The 23837-nt window shown below is 33.4% G+C and overlaps 2 protein-coding genes across 4 annotated transcripts; one reads left to right on the top strand and one right to left on the bottom strand.

Annotated features, from left to right (window-relative positions):
- Nucleotides 1–6054: 6054 nt before the first annotated feature.
- Nucleotides 6055–14754, bottom strand: LOC127700887 (zinc finger protein 182-like). Of its 2 annotated transcripts, none has more exons than XM_052204598.1 (2): nt 14641–14754; nt 6055–10093 (listed from the first exon to the last, which is right to left on the bottom strand). In XM_052204598.1, exon 2 carries the CDS (start codon nt 10082–10084, stop codon nt 7826–7828), a length of 2259 nt encoding a protein of 752 aa, XP_052060558.1. In that variant the 5' UTR covers nt 10085–10093; nt 14641–14754; the 3' UTR covers nt 6055–7825. The 2 variants fall into 2 exon arrangements, with proteins under 2 accessions (XP_052060558.1, XP_052060559.1); XM_052204599.1 differs by having other exon boundaries at nt 6055–10106.
- Nucleotides 14755–15008: 254 nt separating this feature from the next.
- LOC127700888 (zinc finger protein 260-like) lies at nt 15009–23303 on the top strand. 2 transcript variants are annotated; one of them, XM_052204602.1, is made up of 3 exons: nt 15009–15086; nt 19284–20505; nt 21395–23303. In XM_052204602.1, exons 2-3 carry the CDS (start codon nt 19314–19316, stop codon nt 22039–22041), a joined length of 1839 nt encoding a protein of 612 aa, XP_052060562.1. In that variant the 5' UTR covers nt 15009–15086; nt 19284–19313; the 3' UTR covers nt 22042–23303. The 2 variants fall into 2 exon arrangements, with proteins under 2 accessions (XP_052060562.1, XP_052060561.1); XM_052204601.1 differs by lacking the exon at nt 15009–15086 and adding an exon at nt 15176–15237.
- The last annotated feature ends 534 nt before the right edge of the window (nt 23304–23837 follow it).

A 23837-nucleotide genomic window follows, 5' to 3' on the forward strand; every position in this document is an offset into this window, starting at 1 on the left:
ACCGAGTCATTTGAGGGTTGTATTTGAAAGCAAGACTAAGTCGGCGAAAAGGATTTTTTAGTTTGCGTGCAATCATGCATTCATATGTATGTCAGTTTGACCTACATAGTTTTCTATATCAAGGTCACTTTGTCCTCTGATACTGTAACACGAAGGAACTTCAATACCCGAATTAAAGGTGTACCTGAACAAGAATTGACTGAATGGTTTGTAATTATATGGCATATACCGACTTTGAATTAAGCTTTATGTCTTTGGTCAGAATCTGCAAAAACTTATCATTCCAAAATGGGCCGTGATTTACGATATTTGAATGCTGCCATACTTTTCATTTGGTTTAACTTAGCAACAAAAATCATGTATCTATCACAACAGGGTGTATGATTATTTTAGCAAAAGAACCCTGTCCTTGTTGCAAGTGCATAAAGATTAAATTTTTGGGTTAGCCTAGTCATGAAAGTAACATAGTCAATATAATACTTCCATGGTCTAGTGATATGTGTAATCAACTAAGGCAAGGATAATATATTGAGTTGACAGGTCAATCAGGAAACAAAAAATCTTCATCTGTAACTCACCATCAACCACTGATGAAAAAAAATCAGCTCAACTTATATAAGATATACAGGCATACACGACATTTGGACTGTAGTGGATAGTCATCTAATTGGAAAGCATACCACATCCCCTTAGTCTTATGATATAAACCAAAGCTCACGCTGAAATGTTTCGACCGCTTCACTGATCATGATTAAATTCATTTCGATTCTTTAGGATAGAGAATTTACGGGCGTATGACATTTGCGCCAATTTTGAAAATATTATTTTTTTCATTTGCGCCAAAACAAAGTTTTCATTTGCGCCAATTTTTTATTTTTCATTTGCGCCAATTTAATTTGAACAGGTAAGATCTGATAAGTTTTATATAACTACCGTTACTTAGGCTAACCCAAAACATCAAAACACGCAAGTCAGAAAATGTCTTGCTTGTGGATGACATTGAAAGCGGAATAATTATTATTGCAAGCCATGTAAATTTGGAATGTATGTGTAATGATATAACAGAAATATTCATTGATGGAACTTTCAAGTGCTGCCCAACTTATATTTATCAGATGTACACCATACATGGATGCAAAAATTGTAACAACGTTCCTCATCTGTATGCCCTATTGCCAGCAAAAGACGACAATTATTATCGTATCATGTAGAACTTAATATGCAGACTATGTCAGCAAAAACAATTGGTTTGACTCCAGCATCTATTTACATAGATTTTGAACAAGCAATACACAACGTTTTAATTAATGTTTTCCCTTCATCGAAAATAGAGTGTTGTCGTTTTCATCTCGCACAAGACTGGTGGCGTAAAATTCAAACAGTTGGACTTAGTAAAGATTACAAGAAGCCAAACGAAACTGGGAAATGGTTATCTTAATTTTTTGGCCGACCATTCCTTCCCTTACGTATGATGTGTATAGTTTTAGAAACTTTTACAAGAAACTTATCCTGCTCAAAATCCCACTGCCACCTCCCGTGGTGGGCAGATGGCAGACAGAAGGGGTATTTTTGTTATTATATATTTAAGTTATGTACAACTTATATGTCTCATGACTTGTGTTTACCTGTAAATTGGCGCAAATGAAATAAAAAAATGGCGCAAATGAAAAAAGAAATTAGCGCAAATGCAAAACGCCGGATTTGACTACAAGCATCCCTTAACTTCACGTCGTCAATGATCCATGCAAATGAGGTCAAGGTTAGATGAACCCTGCCAGACGGACATCTACATTTACAACACATACAGTTAAACTATTTCTTATAGAGCCAATTATGAAAACATAATATTACCCTATGAACCAAGAAAATAAGGTCAAAGACAAGTCAATTGATTCTTGCCAGACAAACGATCGAGTACATTTTACAACCATTTCTTACACCAAATACAGTTCATCTTTTTCTTATAGCATATCAGCAACAGACCTAACCATGAAAACTTAACATTGCCCAATGATCCAAGAAAATGAGGTCACGGTAAAATGAATCTTGCCAGACAGACAGACGGATACATTTTACGGCCACTCCAAACATCAAATACAATAAACCTATTTCTTACAGTATCTGAGAAACCGACCCAAGCATGAAAACTTAACATTGCCCAATGAACCAAGAAAATGAGGTCAAGGTCAAATGAATCTTGCCAGACAGACGGGTACATTTTATCATTCCTAAAATCAAACCAATTTCTTATAGTATGTGAGAAACCGACTTAACATTGCCAAATGAACCATGAAAATGAAAATGAAAAGTTCAAATTGATCTTCACAGACAGACAGATACATTTTGCTACCATTCTTTACACTAAATACAGTCAACATGTTTCTTAAAGTATCTGAGAAACCGATCAAAAATGAAAACTTAACATTGCCCAATAAACCAAGAAAATATGGTCAAGGTCAAATGAATCTTGCCAGAGACATAAGGGTACATTTAAACATTCCTTTTACACCAAATACAGTCAACCTATTTCTTACAGTATCTGAGAAACAGATCAATCTATCAAATCTTAATATTGCCCAATGAACCACGAAAATGAGGTCATGGTCAGATGAAACCTGCAAGACAAACATGTTCACTTTACAACCATTCCATATATTGTTGATCTATCACCTATAGTATCTGTGATATCATATGGACTTGACCATGATCACTGATCCATTAAATAAGGTAAAGGTCAGGTTAACCTTTTCTGATGGACAGTAAGACCTTGAAGGAATCCCATATACCATTTAATATATACAGTATAATACCAAATATAGTTATTCTATAACTCATAATTGAGAAATTCATTTTACAAACAAATTATGCAGTTGCTGAGCTTATTTTAGGACAATGAACACATGATAGAGGGACACTTGTAATACAGGCATCTGTATACAAGGTATGAAGCATCCAGGTCTTCTACCCTCTGAAATATTAAGCTTTATACAAGCATCCCTATGTCTTGCACCGCAAGTGACACATAAACTGTTGACACAGAGATATGTCTTGCCTGTATATGATTTTGATATTAAAATGCAAATATTGAAAGTAAAATAGCAATACTTTAACCATGTAAATTATATAAAATACTCAAAGTAAAAGAGCCATGACTATAGAAATAGGGCATAACAATTTCTGAGATATAAGATATGCCAATGCTATTACAACTGCATACTAAATACCATTGACTTATCATAAGTGGTTGTCCTTAAACTGACCTAATCACAAACTTTTAACATTTGAACTATGAAATAGTCTATTGTCAATAGACTATGACTGAGGGGTCAGTGAGGAATCGTCTCCCTGGAAATGAGATGTGCCAATGCTCATACAGCTGCATACCAAATATCATTGACTCATCATAAGTGGTTTCCATTAAACTGACCTAATCAGTCTTTAACATTTAATCTATGAAACTGTTTTAAAGTCAAATATCATGACTGAAGGGGCAGGGCCAAATTACCTCCATGGATATGAGAAGTGCCAAAGCTCATACAACTGCATACCAAATATCATTGACCTATCACAAGTGGCTCCCCTTAAACTGACCTAAGCACAAACTTTAACATGAAATTTTAAGTCAATAGACCATGACTGAGGGGCAGGACTAAAATAATCTAAATGGAAATGAGATGTGCTAATTCTTATACAACTGCACACCAAATATCATTGATTTACCATTAGTGGTTCCCCTTAAACTTACCTAATCACAAACTTTAACAAATTGTTTAGGCCGCTGCTGAAAACAGCATACCTGGTGTTATATTTCTTCCACCTTTACACTTATCAGCGGTTTAGTATTTCATATAACTAATTGACCATTGTCCCCTTTACAAGTGTTAGTTTCAGATTAGTTTGAGCTAAAAAAAACCTAAACACTTTGATTAAAGATATGAAATTTAAAGATAATTTACATGAATACTCATTTGATACATGTATTTGTACAATCCCCCTCCCAAAAATTGGAGCCCATTTCCAACATTTTTGATAATCAAATAATCCAATAATTCGATAAGAGTGAACCCACACTCTAATTAAAACAGGATTCAATAAGTAATAATTAAGCTTTTTAAAAACAACATTAAATTAATGACAGACAAGAGTGCACATGTCTTGCCTTCTTTACTAACCATTGATTTTATGTTGATAGTCCTAAATATAAAGCTTTACTACAAGTAACACATAAACTTAACATGATCCAAGAAAATGAGGTCAAGGTCAGATAAACCAAACATAGTTGACCTATTGCTTATAGTTTCTAAGAAACAGTCTTAACCAAGAAAACTTAAAATTGACCAATAAATCATAAAAAAGAGGTCAAGGTCAGATAAACCATGCCAGACAGACATGTACACCTTACAATCAATTTATGCATTAAATAAAGTTGACCTACTGCTTATAGTATTTAAGAAACAAACTTAACCATGAAAATAAGGTCAAGGTCAGATGATACCTGCCAGACAGACATATACACCTTACAATCCTTCCATACAACAAATATAGTTGATCTATTGCTTATAGTTGAAGAAAAACAGACCAAAACACAAAACTTAACACTGAGAAATGAACCGTGAAAATAAGGTCAAGGTCAAATAAAACCTGCGAGACTGACATGTACATCATAAAATATGTCCATACACCAAATATAGTTGACCTATTGCATATAGTATTAGAAATAAAGTTAGAAAACAGAAACAAAAAAATTGTACTTGATCTTAAGTTTTGTGGTAATGAATATTGTGTATAGATTTCATAATGTTTGGTTGGGGCAAACTTAAGTTACAGAATGGAAACTAAAAATTTTGCAATCTTTCGATTTATAAAGGGGCATGACTCAATAATGGTTAAAGTGACACTACCCAAATTCAACTTGATCTGTGTTTTATCAGTGGAAGTCAAAATTAAACATTGCATTGTATAAAGCATTGATTGTAGTTGATTCAACTATAATCATGGACAAAGGAAGATAACTCCAACTTTAAAAATTACTTGATATTTAGAAGAAAAAAAATAATTTTGCAATTTTTCCATTTATAAAGGGGCATAACTCTAGAACAGTTAAAGTGACGACACCAAAATTCAAACTTGATCTGTGTTTTGTGGTAATAAGCATTGTGTATAAGTTTCATAACATTTGGTTGAGGCAAACTTAAGTTAGAGAACGGAAACTAAAAATTTTGCAATTTTTCCATTTATAAAGGGGCATAACTCTAGAACGAATTCAAACTTGATCTGTGTTTTGTGGTAATAAGCATTATGTATAAGTTTCATAACATTTGGTTTAGGCAAACTAAAATTAGAGAACGGAAACCAATTTTGGGACGTACATACAGACAGACAGACAAGCCGAAGGGTAAAACTTAATGCCCCCACCGCTACGGCGGAAGCATAAAAAACACCAAAACTCAAAAACTTTACTTTGACCACTAAACCATGAAAATGAGGTCAAGGTCAGATGACACCTACCAGTTGGACAGGTACACCTTACAATCATTTCATATACCAAATATAGTAGACCTACTCCTATAGTATCTGATATATGGACTTGACCACGAAAAAATTAACCTTGTTCACTGATCCATGAAATGAGATCGAGGTCAAATGAAAATTGTCTGACGGGCATGAGGACCTTGCAAGGTAGGCACATACTAAATATAGTTATCCTATTACTCATAATAAGAAAGAAATTAACATTACAAAAAATTTTGACTTTTTTTTTCAAGTAGTCACTGAACCATGAAAATGAGGTCAAGGACAATGGACATATGACAGAAGGAAACTTCGTAACATAAGGCATCTATATAAAAAAGTATGAAGCATCCAGGTCTTCTAGCTTCTAAAATATAAATTTTAGCTTTTAAGAAGTAAGCTTACGCCGCCGCCGGATCACTATCCCTATGTCGAGCTTTCTGCGAAAAAAGTCGCAGGCTCGACAAAAAACCGAGGAAGGAGTCAAAGACAATGCATACTATGAACATTATTGCTTGTGGTATATATATGTAATAAAACACATTGTCATGATTGTATAAATATTTTATCAGTTCAAAAACAATAATTGAATGTATAATTTATATTTTCTGTAAGAACATGAATTTTAACATTGAAGATGACAGTGTCCAAATGATACATCAGTAGGAATCTTGGTCTGTTAACCAATCTGAGTAAAACTTATGCCACTTTCTATTTAAAAGTTAAGCAACTTTGAAATTTTGAAAGTATTCAATATCATATGGTTTATAATTTGTTTACATAACCTTTCTATAAAAGTGGAAAGAGAGGAATTTGTCCTGGTTCATAGAAGTTCTAGTTTCAGCCAAATTGAATTTTTTTGAAGTCTTTCAGCTAGGGTTGTACATCGTGTATATCTTAAATGTGATTGCATTGATGTTATGCAAACTGATGAATTAAGTTCTAAATGACTAACTTAAAAGGGAATGTACAATAGGGTAATTTTTACCCCTTGGATTCTAAAAGTTAAAAAGTATCACAAATCTATCAAAAAACAACCTTCAAATACATGAAATATATTTAGTTATAATATCACACTTATCTGTCTGATATCAGTCTCTCTAGTTAATCTACACATTTGCTTACGGCCCTTATTCTAAGATCTTGTTATTAACATTTAGACACATTATGATACATGTACTAGTTACAGCCTTACCCCAGAGGATGTTTTACTACAAAATATGTATTCAAAGATGCTAAATTGAGTTATATATAATATGTGTTAAATGGCAGTTTAGGTCATCACAGTAAAATCATAAAATTAAAAACATTTCTCTGATACAATGACCAGACTATACAAGCCTATTCATATATCAATAAAATCAACAGTGTTGAAAACATTAACATGATCATGATGATTAAATTTATCTTAATACTATTTTTTCAAGTTTACAAACAAAACCCTTTTCATACTTTCTCCCTTCCAAATTCTGGATTCAAACCAACAACAACAAAAATTCCATGTAAGCATTAGCCAAGTTGATATCTTTATGGATTTGTAGAAAAAACATTTTTCAGTCAGGACTAAGTACATCTTTTATCATTTGTGGAGGAAGACTAACTTCTGCAGACAATTTATGATAGACGTTTTGAATTCGACCTTTGACCTACTGACCCAAAAATCTACAGGGGTATATTTTCTTTCCAAGAGACATTCTCAAGCCATAGTATAGTAGATGTTGGACATCTAGTTCAAAAGATATAACCTAGAAACCAAAGTCTTTCAATTTCTGATTTGCCCTTTACCTTAGTGACCACAAAATCAATATGGTTTTCCCATCACACCATTGGACATTATGTGATTTGTGTGGAAACCAAAATGTTGACCTCAGAGAGTAGAAGGTGTCATATTAGAACATCAATCATTATGTTCATCAATTTTTAAGCTGAGTTCAACTTAGTCACAACTTGGCTAATCAAAACCAACTGTAAAATGTTAAATTAACAATGTGGTCCAAAATTCAACGTGTCGTGAAAGCTGAATGGTTCAAATTTGAAATAACTGCCGAATTTCATGAGAAAAAGTTGTGTTGTGTATCAGCATTAACATATAATAGTTGCAAAAATACATGCAATTGTTTCACATTTTTTTTTTAAAGTACATATAGCATGTACAATGATGTCAATGTCATATCAGAAAAGATAGAAGTTTTAACATGATTAACAATAAATATTAAATAAATTTTAAATGCACAGCATATTATAATGATATTTTCTGCATAAACAAATGTACATAAAATAAATAAAAATCCATTAATAGAAATAAGAACCATTGTCAACCTATTGTTACACATGTCTCTTCCTGAATGTGAATCTCCTCATCTAGCGATATATCTTGCTGAATAGCCAATTGTTCTATTTCCATTTCTGTACCGCTGTCCGTAATGATTTCACGTTTTGTATCCACTCGATTGATCTGTGACTGATCTCGGGACATTTCGTTCTCTATAATCTGTAATTCCTCTGAAGGTTCCATCTTTACAGGTGTACGTTCAACAGTTCCACGATCCTTGGCAATAGCAGGATTGTCATGAGTTTGCATATGTGTATCAAGTATTGTCTTGCGACTAAATCCAAGTCCACAGAGGTCACACCTGAATGCTTTAAGTCCTGTATGTGTACGCTTGTGTGTGACTAAGTTGACTTTTTGACAGAAAGTTTTATCACAGAAATCACATTTATACGGACGTTCACCAGTGTGTATTCTAATGTGTCTGTACAAATCAGAGATTTTATTGAACTTCCTGTTACATGTATCGCACACAATTTCTCCAGTATGGACTTTTATATGAGCATTTAACCTAGCGGTATTGTTGAATCCTTTAAAGCAAACTCCACATTTGTATGGCGATTCATCCTTGACATGGATTTTCATGTGTCGACGTAGATTTCCGCTCTCATTAAATCCCCTTGTACAGATTGGACATTTAAATGGTTTTTCACCAGTATGTATTCGACAATGCATCCTGACTTCATATTTATGTGTAAAACCTTTCCCACAATACCCACACTTATATTCTTTGTCATTTGTGTGAGATTTCAAATGACGATGACAGTTACTCTTACTGTTATATTCTTTACCACACACATTGCACTTGTAAACAAACTTTGACTTTGTTCCTTCCTGGATTTCTGTCTCAGCTTCAACTTCCATATGCATTTTGGCTGGAATGTCATTATCTGTGTAGACTTCTGACAGATCGGCTTGTGGCGGTTCAGGTTCGGGTTCTGGTTCCGGTAACATAGATTCATCAGCCTCGGTTGGTACATCAATGATATCTAGTTCTATAATAGAAGCTTCTTCACTCGACAATATAAGTCCAGGTATGGCTTTATGATTTTTACGCTTCATATTGTCAGGCAAATTTTCAAAGACAGCAATTTGAGCTAATTCTGAATGAGTCCTTAAATGGGATGCCAAACTAGCTTTCTGGAAAATTTTCCCACAATGTCCACACATGTAAACCTTTTCAGTAGCATGACTTTTGATGTGATTTTGCCAGTTAGGTTTATTTTTGTACAACTTCCCACATATATTACATTTATAGAAGACCATTTGGGAACTTGCTCCAGCATTTAGTATAACAGTGCTCTGGTTTTGTGTTTTAATATTGTTTTGAATGATGGTTGTTCCATTTGGAAGTTGACGATTTTTAACAGTTCCACCTAAAATGTCTCTCTTGGTAACCTGTGTAGCGACATCATATAAACCCTGGCGTGAAAATTTGGGATAACATGTGATTTGAGTGGCGACATCACGGTATCTTGTTTCCTTTACCACAGACACAACAGAAGGTTGTTCCTCCTCTGTAACAACAAACTTCTCACTCTCATTAGTTTCTTCTTCTTCCTTTGTAGTTGTTCCCTCTTCATTATCAACCACATATAACTGAACTGTACCATCAGGTAAAACCTCTGATCGTACATTCTGTAAATTTTGATACTGTATTGGCATACCTTCTATAATTATCTCTTGGTTATCGTCATTTACTTGTGAAATGTTTTCAACAGTTTGCACACCAGAATTTATAAAACTTTGATCTGTTATGTTCTGTATTTCAGGAATTTGAACCAGAACTGACTGTTCTCCAGAACTTGAGCTTGAATTTTCTTGACCCTGAACAGAATAAATGTGTTCGTTTTCATCAAAAACAATATGCATTTCACCATTAACATTTTCGGACTGGATGATCTCCCCTTTAATATGAGTGTCATAATTTTCATCAGTCTTTTTTTCATTAATATTTTTGCCTTGATCAGTAAATGTGTTGGCAATGTGTAATAAATGTGGCTCCCCTTCCTGAGCATTGATGAAGGTGTTAGCTATCTGAAGCATCTGTTCCCCTGCCTGAACCTCATCTATACCATATTCAGCAAACTGTGAATTGTCCCCTTGTCCTGTGATTTCCATTACCATTTGGCCATCCTGGGTAAAGATATTAACTGTTCCCTGTTGAGATTCTAATGTACTGTTATCCTCCTCCCCACCTTCCTGTAATATATACATGGGCTGACCATCACTGGGGTCTGTCATCTTGAATCTCTGAAATCATAACCTAAATGATTAATAATAATAAGCATCAATCGTGTATACATTTTTTGTAGTTCCAAGAACAACACTTAAATTCTTATCAGACATGACCTTGGAATAGTGTTTACAGTTTACTTTGTGCAGACAGACAGGATGTGAATAATACAGACTGAGCTGTGGGCTTGCAGTCAGGTGTGAAGTCTGGAAAACCATAAACCTTGTGAACCTGCCTTAAATTGAATATTATCTTTAAAAATGTGGGAAAATTTTTTAACCAAAGCATGAAAAACTTTAAAGGGAATAAATATTTATTAATGTTTTTGTGATTTTCAGTTTTCAAGATTCTGTTATGTTGTTAAAAGGTGCCCCCTGTACATGTATACAAACATTGTTTTCGTGCAAGAAGTGCAAGCTCTACTAATTTCCTTTCTTGTGTGCGTTTGGTAGCAGCATTAAGTCTAGACTGAATGAAAGTCCTCAAGTCTAACACCAAGCAAATATATAAATTACTAAAATCTTAGGTTATCTTTTTCTTCTCCAAATTGTTTGGATTTGTAAAACAATTTTCAGAGTCAGATTTAGATGCTTCATTTATGGTTAATACAGACTTTTTACCTATTTCACTCCAAACGTCTAGTTTGGGAACCCCAGGCCCCCCTTTTTCAAAACCCTTGATCCCCATCTGGTTTTTCTTGTAAAAGATTTCCAGTAACAAATATTTGGCATTTAATCAGTGTTCAACTTTATTAAGTTATATTTCACAATGTGACATGCATTTGGTACATACATGTAGATCAGGTCGTTAGTTTTCTATGTGAATTGTTTTACATTTGTCATTCATGTCATTCCAGGGCTTACATTGCTTGTTATGTTGTATGGAAGTTGCTCATTGTTGAAGGCAGGATGGTGACCTATAGTTTCCAACCCTTTTCATATATTTTGAATAACACAAATAATCAAATACATAAGCTATTTCATGGAGAGATAAATAGATTCAAGACAAATATCTGATGCATTAATGACTGTAATTTAAATCAGATACTAATAATAGTTACATATGTACATGTATGCTTCAATCAGCAAACATGTCCATGTCATATATTTCATCTTAATTCTCAACCTTATCATATATCAAAAAGCTTGAAAATTTTACATATTCCAGCGGCTCATCCCTACCACTAATTACATAGTAATTGCCCCCCTCCCTCGAGTGATAGACCTTATCGCTATTTTGGAATCTGCGACACTTGACCCGAGAATTTGATACACTTGAACTTTTGACGTAATACAACAATCACTTTTTCTTTGTGGCATCAAACATTTTCTCTTGTGACGTCAAAATTTTACGGGAACCTCTGTGATGTCCAGTAATGGCAGACAAATAGGGATAAGGTGTATTGTACAATGTATGTTCAATTTTAGATCTGAATAGAGGGCAATGCCTATATCTAATATGCCTTCAAAATATTTTTTTAACTGTGTTATCATGTAGCTTTTCATTCTATCATGTCAATTAATATAATTAAGAAATAATTCATGGGGCTTGAATATATCATGATTTTACCACGGGTTGGCCCTTTATGACAAATATTTTACCCTGAGCGATAGGCATAAAGGGACAACCCGTTGTAAAATCACGATATATTCAAGCCCCCATGAATTATTTCGATTCTAATAGGACAAATACGGCAATTCTTTTGGATCGCAGCGCTCTAGGTGAAGGCATTATTTAATTTGCCGTTCCCAAAAATAAACGCACTATTAAATTGACGTAAAAGAACAGAGCAAACTGAATAAATGCCTTAATGGCATGCTTAAACTATTTACAATGACATATTTAGATAGGTTTGGATGAATCTATAAAATGATAATTGTATTCATATGTCTTATATGTAAACAAAAAATGGCTTATATAACACATTTTAGCATCGTTTGTTTACGTTTCCTTGTTGTGATGATTTTCGGTTTCACAAGCATGTATTTCCCGTAGAATGCGTATATTCTTACATCATTGTTCTATGACGTCGGGTAGCTCATTCATAAAAAAGCATATGACGAGGGAGTACGATCGGAACAGCCCAAACAATATATTCATTTTTTACCACGGGTGTGTACTCAAAGCGTTTGAAAACGTCATATTAGAATTATATATATGCAATAGGTCTTAACGGTTAATAACCATTTATTGTTAATGAGTTTGTGCCAATAAAATATTTGTATTTATATAAAATATATGAGGAAAACTGATTTAGTTTTTTAGTTGTCCACAGAAATGTATTGCAAACAATTATAGATTGCATAACACTTTACAGTGTTGAATGATGTATTGATCATACCTGCCAACCCTCACGTTTTGAGTGGGAGACTCCCACTTAAATGGTGAAATTTTGGAAATCTCCCGCTTGCCAGTACCCTTCCGCGCAGAAGTATAGAATCTCCCGCTTTTGGATATCTTAACCTTGAATGACTAGTCAACATTAATTACGTTTTTGTGTCACTGATGAGGGTTGTTTTTACCTGTAAATCACAGACCATGTGAAATTAAATGGCTTCACTTGACAGCTTGGGTGTCAAACATAGTACTAATTAACGATCATTAATGACTTTTGCTTCAAGCTTTGTTATTAAAAACACTTCAAAGTAGCCTGGGGTCCTGGCTCACTGCACGATGAAGTATTAGATTGGGTCAGGATTCCAGGCTAACTTCAAAGAAATTTCGGGTTTCTTCCCCTGTTTAATCCTGTTTTGAGTTACCCTTCTTAAAATAATGTGAATTGATAAAACAATATAAACTAAATACAAATTAAACAAAAGAATCATAAAAGGATGGCAATTAAAAGATTTTGTATGCCTAGGCTTAAGACAAAAAACTAGAGGCTCTCCAGAGCCTGTGTCGCTCACGCTTACTGATGCTTTGGAAATCATGTAAAATAAGGTTAAAATCATAATAAATAGTATTAGATATTAGATATTATAATGATATCTAAGATAATAACAAAAAACAGCAAAATTTTTGTAAAATTACTAACTCAGGGGCAGCAACCCAACAACGGGTTGTCGGATTCTTCTGAAAATTTCAGGGCAGATAAATCTAAATCTGATGAACATATTTGCCACCTGTCAGATTTGCTCTAAATGCTTTAGTTTCAGAGATATAAACCAAAAACTGCATTTTACCCCTATGTTCTATTTTTAAACAAGTTGGCCATGATGGTTGGAAGGCGGGGTCATCGGACAAATTTTTTAAACTAGATACCCTAATAATGATTATGGCCACATATGGTTAAATTTGTCTCAGTAGTTTCAGAGAAGAAGATTTTTGTAAAAGATTGCAAAAATTTACAAAAAATTGTTAAAAATTGACTATTAAGGGCAATAACTCCTAAAGGGGTTGACTGACAATTTTGGTCATGACAACTTATTTGTAGATCTTACTTTGCTGAACATTATTGCTGTTTAGAGTTTATCTCTATCTATAATAATATTCAAGATAATAACCAAAAACTGCAAAATTTCCTTAAAATTACCAACTCAGGGGCAGCAACCCAACAACAGGTTGTCAGATTTGTCTGAAAATTTTAGGGGAAAAAGATCTTGACCTGACAATCAGTTTAACCCATGTCAGATTTACTCTAAATGCTTTGGTTTCAGAGATATCAGCCAAAATCTACATTTTACCCCTATGTTCTATTTTTAGCCATAGCGGCCATCTTGGTTGGTTGGTGGGGTTATCGGACACATTTTTTAAACAAGATACCCTAATGATGATTGTGGCCAAGTGGTTTCAGAGGAGAAGATTTTTGTAAAAAGCTAACGACGACGGACGATGGACGCCAAGTGATGAGAAAAGCTCACTTGGCCTTCGGGCCAGACGAGCTAAAAATAATTATATTTTAAAAATCACTTAAAAGATCTATACTTCTATTCAATGTTTATATTGAAATTTATAAGATATGTATTGAACCAATATTATATAGTGAAATATATATATGTGCTCAAACATAATGCACCATCTGTGACCACATGATTGCTCTCTAATAGTAATAACAGAGGTATCTGTGGTGAAAAGTTGTCCTGATGGGATTAAAATGTCAGAGATGATGAAATAGGAAAGAAACAAACAACACACCTTCTGTAGGATATGATCATATCTAAAGAAACAAAGTATATCTATTAACTCTTATATGTGTTTCGTAGATAAATAAATAAACACGTCATATATTTCACTTGAAAATGTCGTTCGCGCAAAATCTCCCCCTCAGCTGTCATAGCTGAGAGGGACATCTCCCTCTTAGAAGGTTTCAGAGGTTGGCAGGTATGGTATTGATGCACGTGTGAAAAAAACAAAGTGAAAGTAACTTTATCGAGTGCAAGCGCACACTGTACCCAAGTAATCAATCTGATGCTTGAATGCCAACAATTTCAATGGCTGTAAAGCTTCCGTTTGATAATCTTTTAGAGGTTTGAACTGATAGTTAATTTCCAAGGTCACAACAACGGCACGTGGACAAAATTATTTTCTGGCTTACGACCGAAGTCTTTGGATATATGGAACATACCTATATTCACTTAAAACATAAACTTATGTGTACGTTTGAAGATGTCTGCCACTAATCTTCCTAAACCGCGTTCTTGAAAGAGACCCGCCCTCTGTTGGGCAGTCAACTGTAAGGGAGATAACTTCAGCAATATCCAAGGTTCAATACGGGTACCACTACTGATTAATTAACAGAAAAAAACATTAAAAAAATTCGTTTATCTTAAAAAAAAAATATGTGACACACATTCACTAAAATGAAGACTTTTAAATGGTAGTATGCAAATTTTATGCAAGAATTCATTTAAGAAAACCCATGGGTAACCCCAAACTAGCAGACGCTAACCGTAAAGATTGTGAATGTGTTGCAATCTACTTAGATTTAACTCCCTTTTACTGTCAACCGACTGAGGGAGACGCCATTCCATTTAATCTTGCACATTAGATAGAATATTGTGTATTAGTGGTGTAAGTTTTATATTTTTTCACAAAATACTTGCTAATATTGCTCTTGAGTTCTCAGTCGAACACAATTTATCAAACCTTTAAAAGACTTTCAGTCAGAAGCTTGGCAGTCATGAGGCTCTACAGATATGCAAGCATCATCTCGATATTTAGGGTAGAATAAACGTTTTGTTTGTAGTTTTCCGACAGGATTTCTACTTTCGATTTGCTCCTGGTTACTATACTTATATAACAATAAATCTTTTCTGGAAATGTATTCAGTCTTTTCGGAATAAATTCTTAGTGTAAAAATTTCATCACACCTTTTCAAAAGGGAAATATGATTCAAATATCTCTTCAATACTTCATGCAAGAAATCAAATAGATAACACTATTAACAGGCCACAACTATATAAAAGAATTATAGGTTTCATAATGAAAAATGGATATGATTAATTAATATCAACTCGAATTATGTAATTTCAACGTAATAATACACAAGCCATTTCAGTGTAATAATAAACGATTGGCTCGTTTATTTTTACTGTTTAAAATAAATAACAAGAGTTAATTTCAAGAGATATCCAATTTCACAAGTTGTTAAACCTAATTCTCTTATGGTCAACACTCTCATTGTGTTAAATTAAAATTACACGAGTCGTTGATCTAGTCCTTTGCACATACCAGTATATTGTCATATGTCCTCTTTTGGCGTCAAACTTTAACATCAGACATTTTATGACACATATGACAGACATGAACCAACGACAACCACTGAATTACGGGCTTCTGACTTCGGACAAGACATAAAGAATGTATTAGGTTCAATCTACAGTCAGGGGTGCTACTTAAACAAGTGATTTCATCATCACTTATTTCAGTGATTTGATAAATTCAGTTATCACCTATTTAAGTGATTTTAGTGTTTTCTTTGATCTTCAAATGCTAATTTCATTGATTTTCCATATTTTCACAATCTTTTCTATAATTTTCCTACATAAATCAATTATCCCTTTTTCTTTGTATATTAATTTCACCAGTGCGCTTGGGCAGTAAGTTAGTGCGCTAAAGCTTTTAAAAGTACCCTTGGGAATTTTTCTGTAATCAAAAATTCATTAACTACTCTTACTATCAGACAAAGATCAACAATATTAGGCAACCTGATTGGTTTTCTTTACAGTTAGAATGATCTACTTCAAGGTTATGACCTGATCTACAAACTATTCCAGTTTTTGCATATTTTAAAAAAACTGTAAAAGTGTCAGGCTTATCAAGCAAAAGACAATTTCTGCATATACATAGTTGTTTTTTCAATGGAATTGTTGTCTTTTTACCAATAAAAAAATCAAGCTTGTGGGAAAAATATCAAGAAAATGTTATGAACACTTATTAAAGTGATTACATTTTAACTTCTAAAATTACTTGTTTCAGTGATTTTAAAAAGTCTGTGTGAAAATTTTTAATATTTCACAGCCAAAATCACTCGAGGGAGTGATTCTGAAATCACTTGTTTAAGTAGTACCCCTGACTGATCTATATAATAAAGCTTTAAAAGCCTTTTTTAAATTAAAAAGATATTTTGCTCATTTTAAACCTAATATTAGAACACTTTTACATCTTTTTGACCACACACTGAAGCCAATTTTATTATATGGCTCAGAAATTTGGGGCCAATTCTCTCCAAATAAGTTACAATCAAAAGGGGATAACTATTTTTTCCAAATGTGCAAAAATTTAGTTTATTGAAAAATTACATGTTAAATTTTGTAAATATTCTCTTCAGGTACATTTGTACCTAGAACATTTAGAAGATCAACTAATCTAGCAGTGATGGGAGAGTTTGGGGCATACCCCCTATCTCTGGAGGTTATTCTTAATATGACTAAATTTTGGGTCAGACTTTCAGAACAAAATAGCTCCCTCATTAAAGAAGCATTTGAAGAGTCAAATTGTTATCCAATTGGTTGGGTAGCATTTATTCATTATTTAAATATCAGAATATTTGTTACAGCCGACTGCATTGAGTGTGTAGGCACAGGTAATATCTTTGGTTAGCTTGCTTGCTTGCTGAACCGTGAAGTAATTATTAGGTAAGGTATACTACCCTCCTTTCGAAGTAGCCTAGTCCTACAGACAGATAGATCGGTTATCTGTCGGACTAGTCTACTCTTAAAGGAGGGTAGTTTACCTAACCTAATAATGACTTCACGGTTCAGCTTGCAAGCTAACAAAAGATATTACCGTTGCCTACACACTCAATGCAATCGGCTGTAATCACAAATCTAATATAAAGTCAATTATCATTAAAAAAATCAGAATTAAATAATTAAGGAAATAAATTAAGAACTTATAAACTATTTAAAAATAATATTGGCCTTGAAAAATATTTACTGTTAAATAATTGTAAAACAATAAATGAGTTAACCAAATTTAGAATCAGTGTCCATGAACTTGAAATAGAAAAGGGAAGACACAAAGGAATACCCCAGACAAAAGATTTTGTAAATTATGTAATAATGACATTGTTGAAGATGAAATTCATTTTCTTCTTCAGTGTCCGTCACTTAAAACTGAAAGGTCCAGTTTCATTTTAGATAATATTTATCCTCTAAATTTACTAATTTTAAATTTCTAAATGACCAATCAAAATGTGTATGGTTGATGTCAAATGAAGATCCTATGGTTAATAACATAATGATAAAATTATAAGATAGTTTGATAAAGACTAGAAGAGCAAAATTAAGTAATAAAACATGAGTAGCCCTGGCTCTTCTTTCAATAATACAAAGGTACTGATTGTAATCACTCACTCATTATCTTTGGGAATACACTGTGTTTGTTGTCTCCCTTTTCCTATATAGTTTTAGTTTTATTGTCATGTATTGTAATTTGAAATAGCTCAATCAAAAAAATCGCCACAATTATTTGTACATTTTAATTTAAACTGTAATTGTTCTGCTCCTCGGCCGTCGGGGCGTCTTGATTGACAAATGAAAATTGTTGTTGTTGTTGTTAGTATGGTTAAACATAGTTGTGAGGGTTAAACCCCCCTTTAACCTGGGACAGTGGTGTAACAGCACAATATAAGAACTAACTGGAAAAATCAGTTGCAAATGGCTCAACTCAATAGATCGATACAAAGCACAAAAAAACATAACTACCGGTAACATTAAAACATGTACAATAAAGACTAAGCACTGATATAAGAGTACTGGTAGTTACTGGAGCTACATGTAGTTCAAAGCCAAATACAACTAATCATAAATCATATTCTTCCAGACTAAAGTCTGTAACTCCTCTTGTATAATAATCCAAAAGGTCCTCTTAATAACTGTTCTGGGGTATATCAGGTTAATGATTGTTAATCACTTGTATAGGTAAACACACCTGACATGAGAAAACACTGATCAAGTTCAGACAAAAAAATGCATTAATTACGGTAATTACTTATTAGTAAATGCTATTGACAATTTAGATAAAAAAGATAAATTCTCATTATGAAACCTATAATTCTCTTCTTCACCATCCCTATATCTTCCATGTGTTTTAAGTTATACACTCAAGCTAGGGATAGTCACACTCAAGTTAACATCCAGAAATCATTTGTTTTATGGACACATGGACTGAAGGGTGGACATATATGGTTAAAGCAATTACTATATGCTCCTGAAATGTTTCACGAGTGCAACAATTATTAATGAAATTGAATCACTTTAACATGCATTTAATTCAATATACAAATATAAAACTGCCACTTGATAATCTGAATAAATCTCGTATCGTAATGTTCTGAATTCTAATTATAGGGTTCAACATTTTTTTCTAGGTTATTGATGTGTAAACTGCTGCGATTGACAAACTGAATTTATGTAAAGTTTGTGAGTCAGCAGCCAAGTTACACATCTGAAAATAACCTCAAGAAAAAATGTGTTTTCCTTATAATTTTAAATTCAAACATTTTCAATTTTTAATTAACAAGAATTTTTATTGGCTACTCTATCCTCAAATCCACAGTTGACATGTGTTAACTATTGATTAAGCCGCCATTTTGACTTTCCAACATCCATAAACACCTACCTCAAAAACTCCATTTAAATAAGATATCAAATTTGAATCGTACAAGTAACAGAAAAACCTTCAGATTGAGAGTCTTCATTCATGTGATCTCATGTTTTGCCAATTGCTGCTTTTTTTGTTACATTTTTTTCCCTCTCTTTTCAGTGTTAATAGAGTTCAGTGTAGAGATTCAGAATGAATCAAGAAATCTTAATTGACGGGGTACCAGTTCAGATACCAGCAGGGAACTATAAAACAGAATATTTACCAGATGGAACTGTACAGATTGTTGTGTACTCAAATTCATCAGTTGATACTGGAGCAGAAGGAGAATTCAAATGGAAGGGGAGATATTGCAGAACTATTGGTATCCAAAACACAACTGTACCACATCATAACAGTTATGATTTTGCTGACAGTGGTGTTCAGACCGACTTTCCAGTAGAAGATGATGAAGAAACTACAGTTACACAAGATACAAGTTTGGAAGTGGAAGATGAACAAGTGGAAGCGATGATTCGTGATGAAGAAAACCAGGAAAATCTTGGAAGAGGAAAGAGAAAACGAGGACGTCCACCAACTACATTTAAACCTGTAAAACCCAGAAAGTCATTTTCAAATGCTAGTGTTATACAGAATATTCAGGATGATGAGGCTGAGAAAAGTGATCAGACTGTACATAAATGTGGATTGTGTGGCATCACTTACAAACGTAGGGCTAACTGGCAGAACCATCTCAAAACTCATGCCAAAGAGAAAATTTATATGTGTGGTTATTGTGGAAATTTGTTTCAGAAGGCCAACTTTCTACAACATCTGAAGACGCACAAAGATGAGCAAGATGAAGACAAGCTTAGACCTATGATAGAGACTAATCCACGTAGACCTGATCGTCCATCTCCACCTCCGCCCCCACCACCACCACGGACACCAACACAACATCAAACACACTCGACCCAACCACCACAACAAACCATCCAAGAAACAGAATCATCTGATGGAGAAAAACAATTCATGGTAAAAAGTCATCAGGTGACGCTACCAAATCAACAAGTGGCGACATTGATAGATCTTGGTAATCTAATAGATGTCTCAGTGAATGATGATGGTACAATTGATGCAGTAGAACATCCCAAGACAACCAATGTTGATCCAATGGATGAGTCTGGTTTAATGAATAATGACCCAGATTTTAACCCCAGTGAAGGAGTAGATGATACTAAGTACATATATAAGTGTAATGTGTGTGGCAAGGAGTATAACAGTAAGAGTAACTGCCATCGACATTTGAAGACACATACCCATGCCAAAGTTTACAAGTGTAATGACTGTGACAAGACATACATGCATCGTTATGAGCTTAAAATGCACAGGCGTATTCATACTGGTAAACATTTAATTTATATGTATATGGGCAAAAAAAGCTTACCACTTATGTTTAAAATACATAATTACATACTTTATTCTAACCAGCCACCAATTTCACAAACAAAAAAGTTAAATAAATGTATGAATTTTTAGGAATGATTGTGTATGTTTCAGCTATTGAAAAGCAAGAAAATCAATCTCGTTGAGATGACCAATGATAATCTATAATTAAAATGATTATTGGTTGCAAAAAAGGGAAAAAAGAGGATTACCATGCACAATGTATGTAATCAAAAATCAATTTTCAACAGACAACAGAATGGCTATAAGTAAAAAGAGGATGACAAAAAATTGTCCATAAAAAGACAGAAAAAGCTAGCTATAGATTGAGCAACAGAAACCTTATCAAAAAGCTAGAGAAGAACCTGGGGGAGGTGCTCATGATTTCTTTTCAATATAATGTATCAAAGGAAGTAATACCTGATATTTTTTATTTACTACCAATAACACTATCACAATATTTGGTAAATTAGTCTACCGGTATCTGTCTGTGATAGAACACTACCTGAGGATGTGCTCGAAGGAATACATGTGTAATCCCTGTCGTACATATTATAGGGGATATTATCATTTTTTTTAATTACAATGCAGTTGCATTATGTTTTAAGTCTCTCTTAAACACAAATTGTCCTTAAAGGCTAGGCAAACACCATCTAAGGACGTGCATAGCGGAATATAATCTTGGCCCCACTTGTAAAAGGGGAGATAATAGAATTTCCATCTTCAATATTGAAATATGTGGTATTAAGTCAAGGTTTTTCAAAGTGTTTATTGCTGTATAACATTGTATTTTTATTCATTGCAGGTGAATGACTGTTCTTTTTACATTTGATTTATATACATTTTAGGTGAGAAACCATACAAATGTCCCATCTGTACCAGAGCTTTCAATGAGAGTGGTAATCTAAGACGCCACATGAAGATCCATGCTGGTGATGACACACCTTATAAATGTGGAGTTTGCTTCAAAGGATTTAGTGACATGTACCGTCTGCATGTCCATCTGAAAGTTCACAGTGGCAAAATCGTATGTGATACATGTGGAAAATCATTCACCAAGATATCAGACTTGTATCGACACATAAGAATCCATACTGGGGATAAACCATATAAATGTGATGTATGTAAGAAGGCATTTGCACAGAAAGTAAACTTACAGACACATTACCGCACACATACAGGGAAAACACCTTATCGTTGTGATATTTGTAATTTTGGGTTTAGTCGCAAACAAATTTTAGACAATCATATGAGAGGTCACGAGGAGGAGGAATTAGAAGAACTTAAAAAACAACAGGAAGAAAAAGAAAGTTCCAATATTGAACAGGAAGTTCAAATTCACGTACAGAATGTGATGGATGCTGCGGCTGACAACGAGGAAGGGTTAATAGAGGTACCTGAAGATGCACAGGAAGTAGAGACAGGATTGTCGCAGGAAGAACTCGCCCAACTTGTGGCTGCATCCGTAGTAGAAGTAGAAGAACCAACTGCATAATTTAGATACAAGAAAACAAATGTCAAAAGAATGATATTCTCCTTAATATATAAAGCATGAATATTAACTTTTTATTCAGTAGAAAAATGCCATTTATTTCACAAAAACAATCTGATCAGAAATTGGCCAGGTTTACTGCCATTGAAAGGAAACCACCAATATAAGTTCGTATATATATTGCACATTTGTTCAATTCAAAGCTTTATTAAGACAGTGGTGTATTATATCTTTTGTTAAGTCATGAAACTTATCAAAATGTAATATAAGTCAATAAACTATTCCTGGTCATGTGTTATGAGACTATTAAGGGTTGATATGTATGAGGACAAAATATTGATTACAAAAAACAATGAATGGCAACAGCTGTCTATTAATTCAGAAATTTTTATTTATTGAATTGTTAAAAATTACAAAAAAGGTGTGGGAATAATGAATGTACTGTTTAACTTTGTAAGTATTAAATTTAGGAAGACGTGGAGGTGTGATTTTTCTTACATTTGTGTAATTGTCAAAAGGTTGTTGTTCCATCTGCTCCTAGTTTGCTGGTTTCACAATCTGCTCCTTATAAAATAAAGGAAAATGTGTATTAGGTAACATACTTTAGATCTATAATTTTTATCTGCCAACCAAATATTGAAGAGGTATATATAGAATATATATAAGAAGATATCCCAAGAATAACAGAAAAATCAGATTTCTATTAATTGAATGAAGAAAACCTTATCCCATTTAAATGTTAGATATGAAAGGGTCTTGAATTAGTGATAATTGCACAGTTATGACTGAGTGATTTGAAATACATATGAATCAATTGAAATTCCTAATGTTGGTTAATTTAAATTTTTACCCAAGATTCGATATTTGCAATGCCCTTTTTTGTCAAATTTTTCCTTTTTTGGATTTTATAGCAGTTTCTAATTTAAGTCCTGATTGAAATACCTGGTTACAGACCCAATTTATATGTATATGCTGTATAATAATATTTATAATATAAGATGCTCATTATCTTAATACAAACAATGATAAATATGAATGTTTTTTTCATGCTTTTCTTTTTCATCTCCACTGTATTGAAACAAGCTAAAGTCCAGCAGGTTGATTATTTATTTGACTGTAACTTTAGCAATGTTTAACATTTTGTAATTTATTATTATTGTTAACTTGTTTATATACTGGTACATTATTTATATCTATCATTGTATTACCTACTCATTTTCTTTCCTAATATCTTTAATACATAATTAGACATTCATAATGCTCAAGGTCATTCTTTTACTTGCCAGTTTATTAACCATCAGCATTTCAAAGTAAATTTTAACTGATGTGAGTGATTGTATGTTTTTGTAGATGTGTTCTTACCCTTTTATCCTTCAGTTTTTTTGTGAGACAAATATAAAATAAGGAGATGTATATTTTGCCAATAAGGCAACTATCCACCAGAGACCAAGGGACATGGATGAAGAAAGCAACTATAAATCACTGTATGGCCTTTAACAATGAGCAAAAGGCATATAGTATTGTCTGACAGCTATAATAGGCCCCAACATGACAAAATGTGAAAATTTTCAGGTCAGGAATCTACAACATCCACGAACTGAGGCAGGCACACATAGAATGTGGTGGGGTTAAACAAGTTTGTGAGCACTCTATCCTCTCCTCACTTGGGACAGTAATGTAACAGCACAATATAAGAACAAACTGTAAAAATCAGTCAAAATGGCTTGACTCATCAATCAGCATGAAGCACAAAAAACAACAAAGTGTTCACAGTTACTGAAAGCAAGCAACTAATAAAT

The sequence above is a fragment of the Mytilus californianus genome, unplaced genomic scaffold (genome assembly GCF_021869535.1).
Source record: "Mytilus californianus isolate M0D057914Y unplaced genomic scaffold, xbMytCali1.0.p SCAF_5, whole genome shotgun sequence".
NCBI lineage: Eukaryota > Metazoa > Mollusca > Bivalvia > Mytilida > Mytilidae > Mytilus > Mytilus californianus.

Bases quoted from the DNA above. Each gene is read 5' to 3' on its own strand.
- LOC127700887 (XM_052204598.1), bottom strand. From the start codon at position 10,084: ATGACAGACCCCAGTGATGGTCAGCCCATGTATATATTACAGGAAGGT.
- LOC127700888 (XM_052204602.1), top strand. From the start codon at position 19,314: ATGAATCAAGAAATCTTAATTGACGGGGTACCAGTTCAGATACCAGCA. The intron at 20,506-21,394 runs GTAAACATTTAA...TATACATTTTAG, and splicing joins GCACAGGCGTATTCATACTG to GTGAGAAACCATACAAATGT.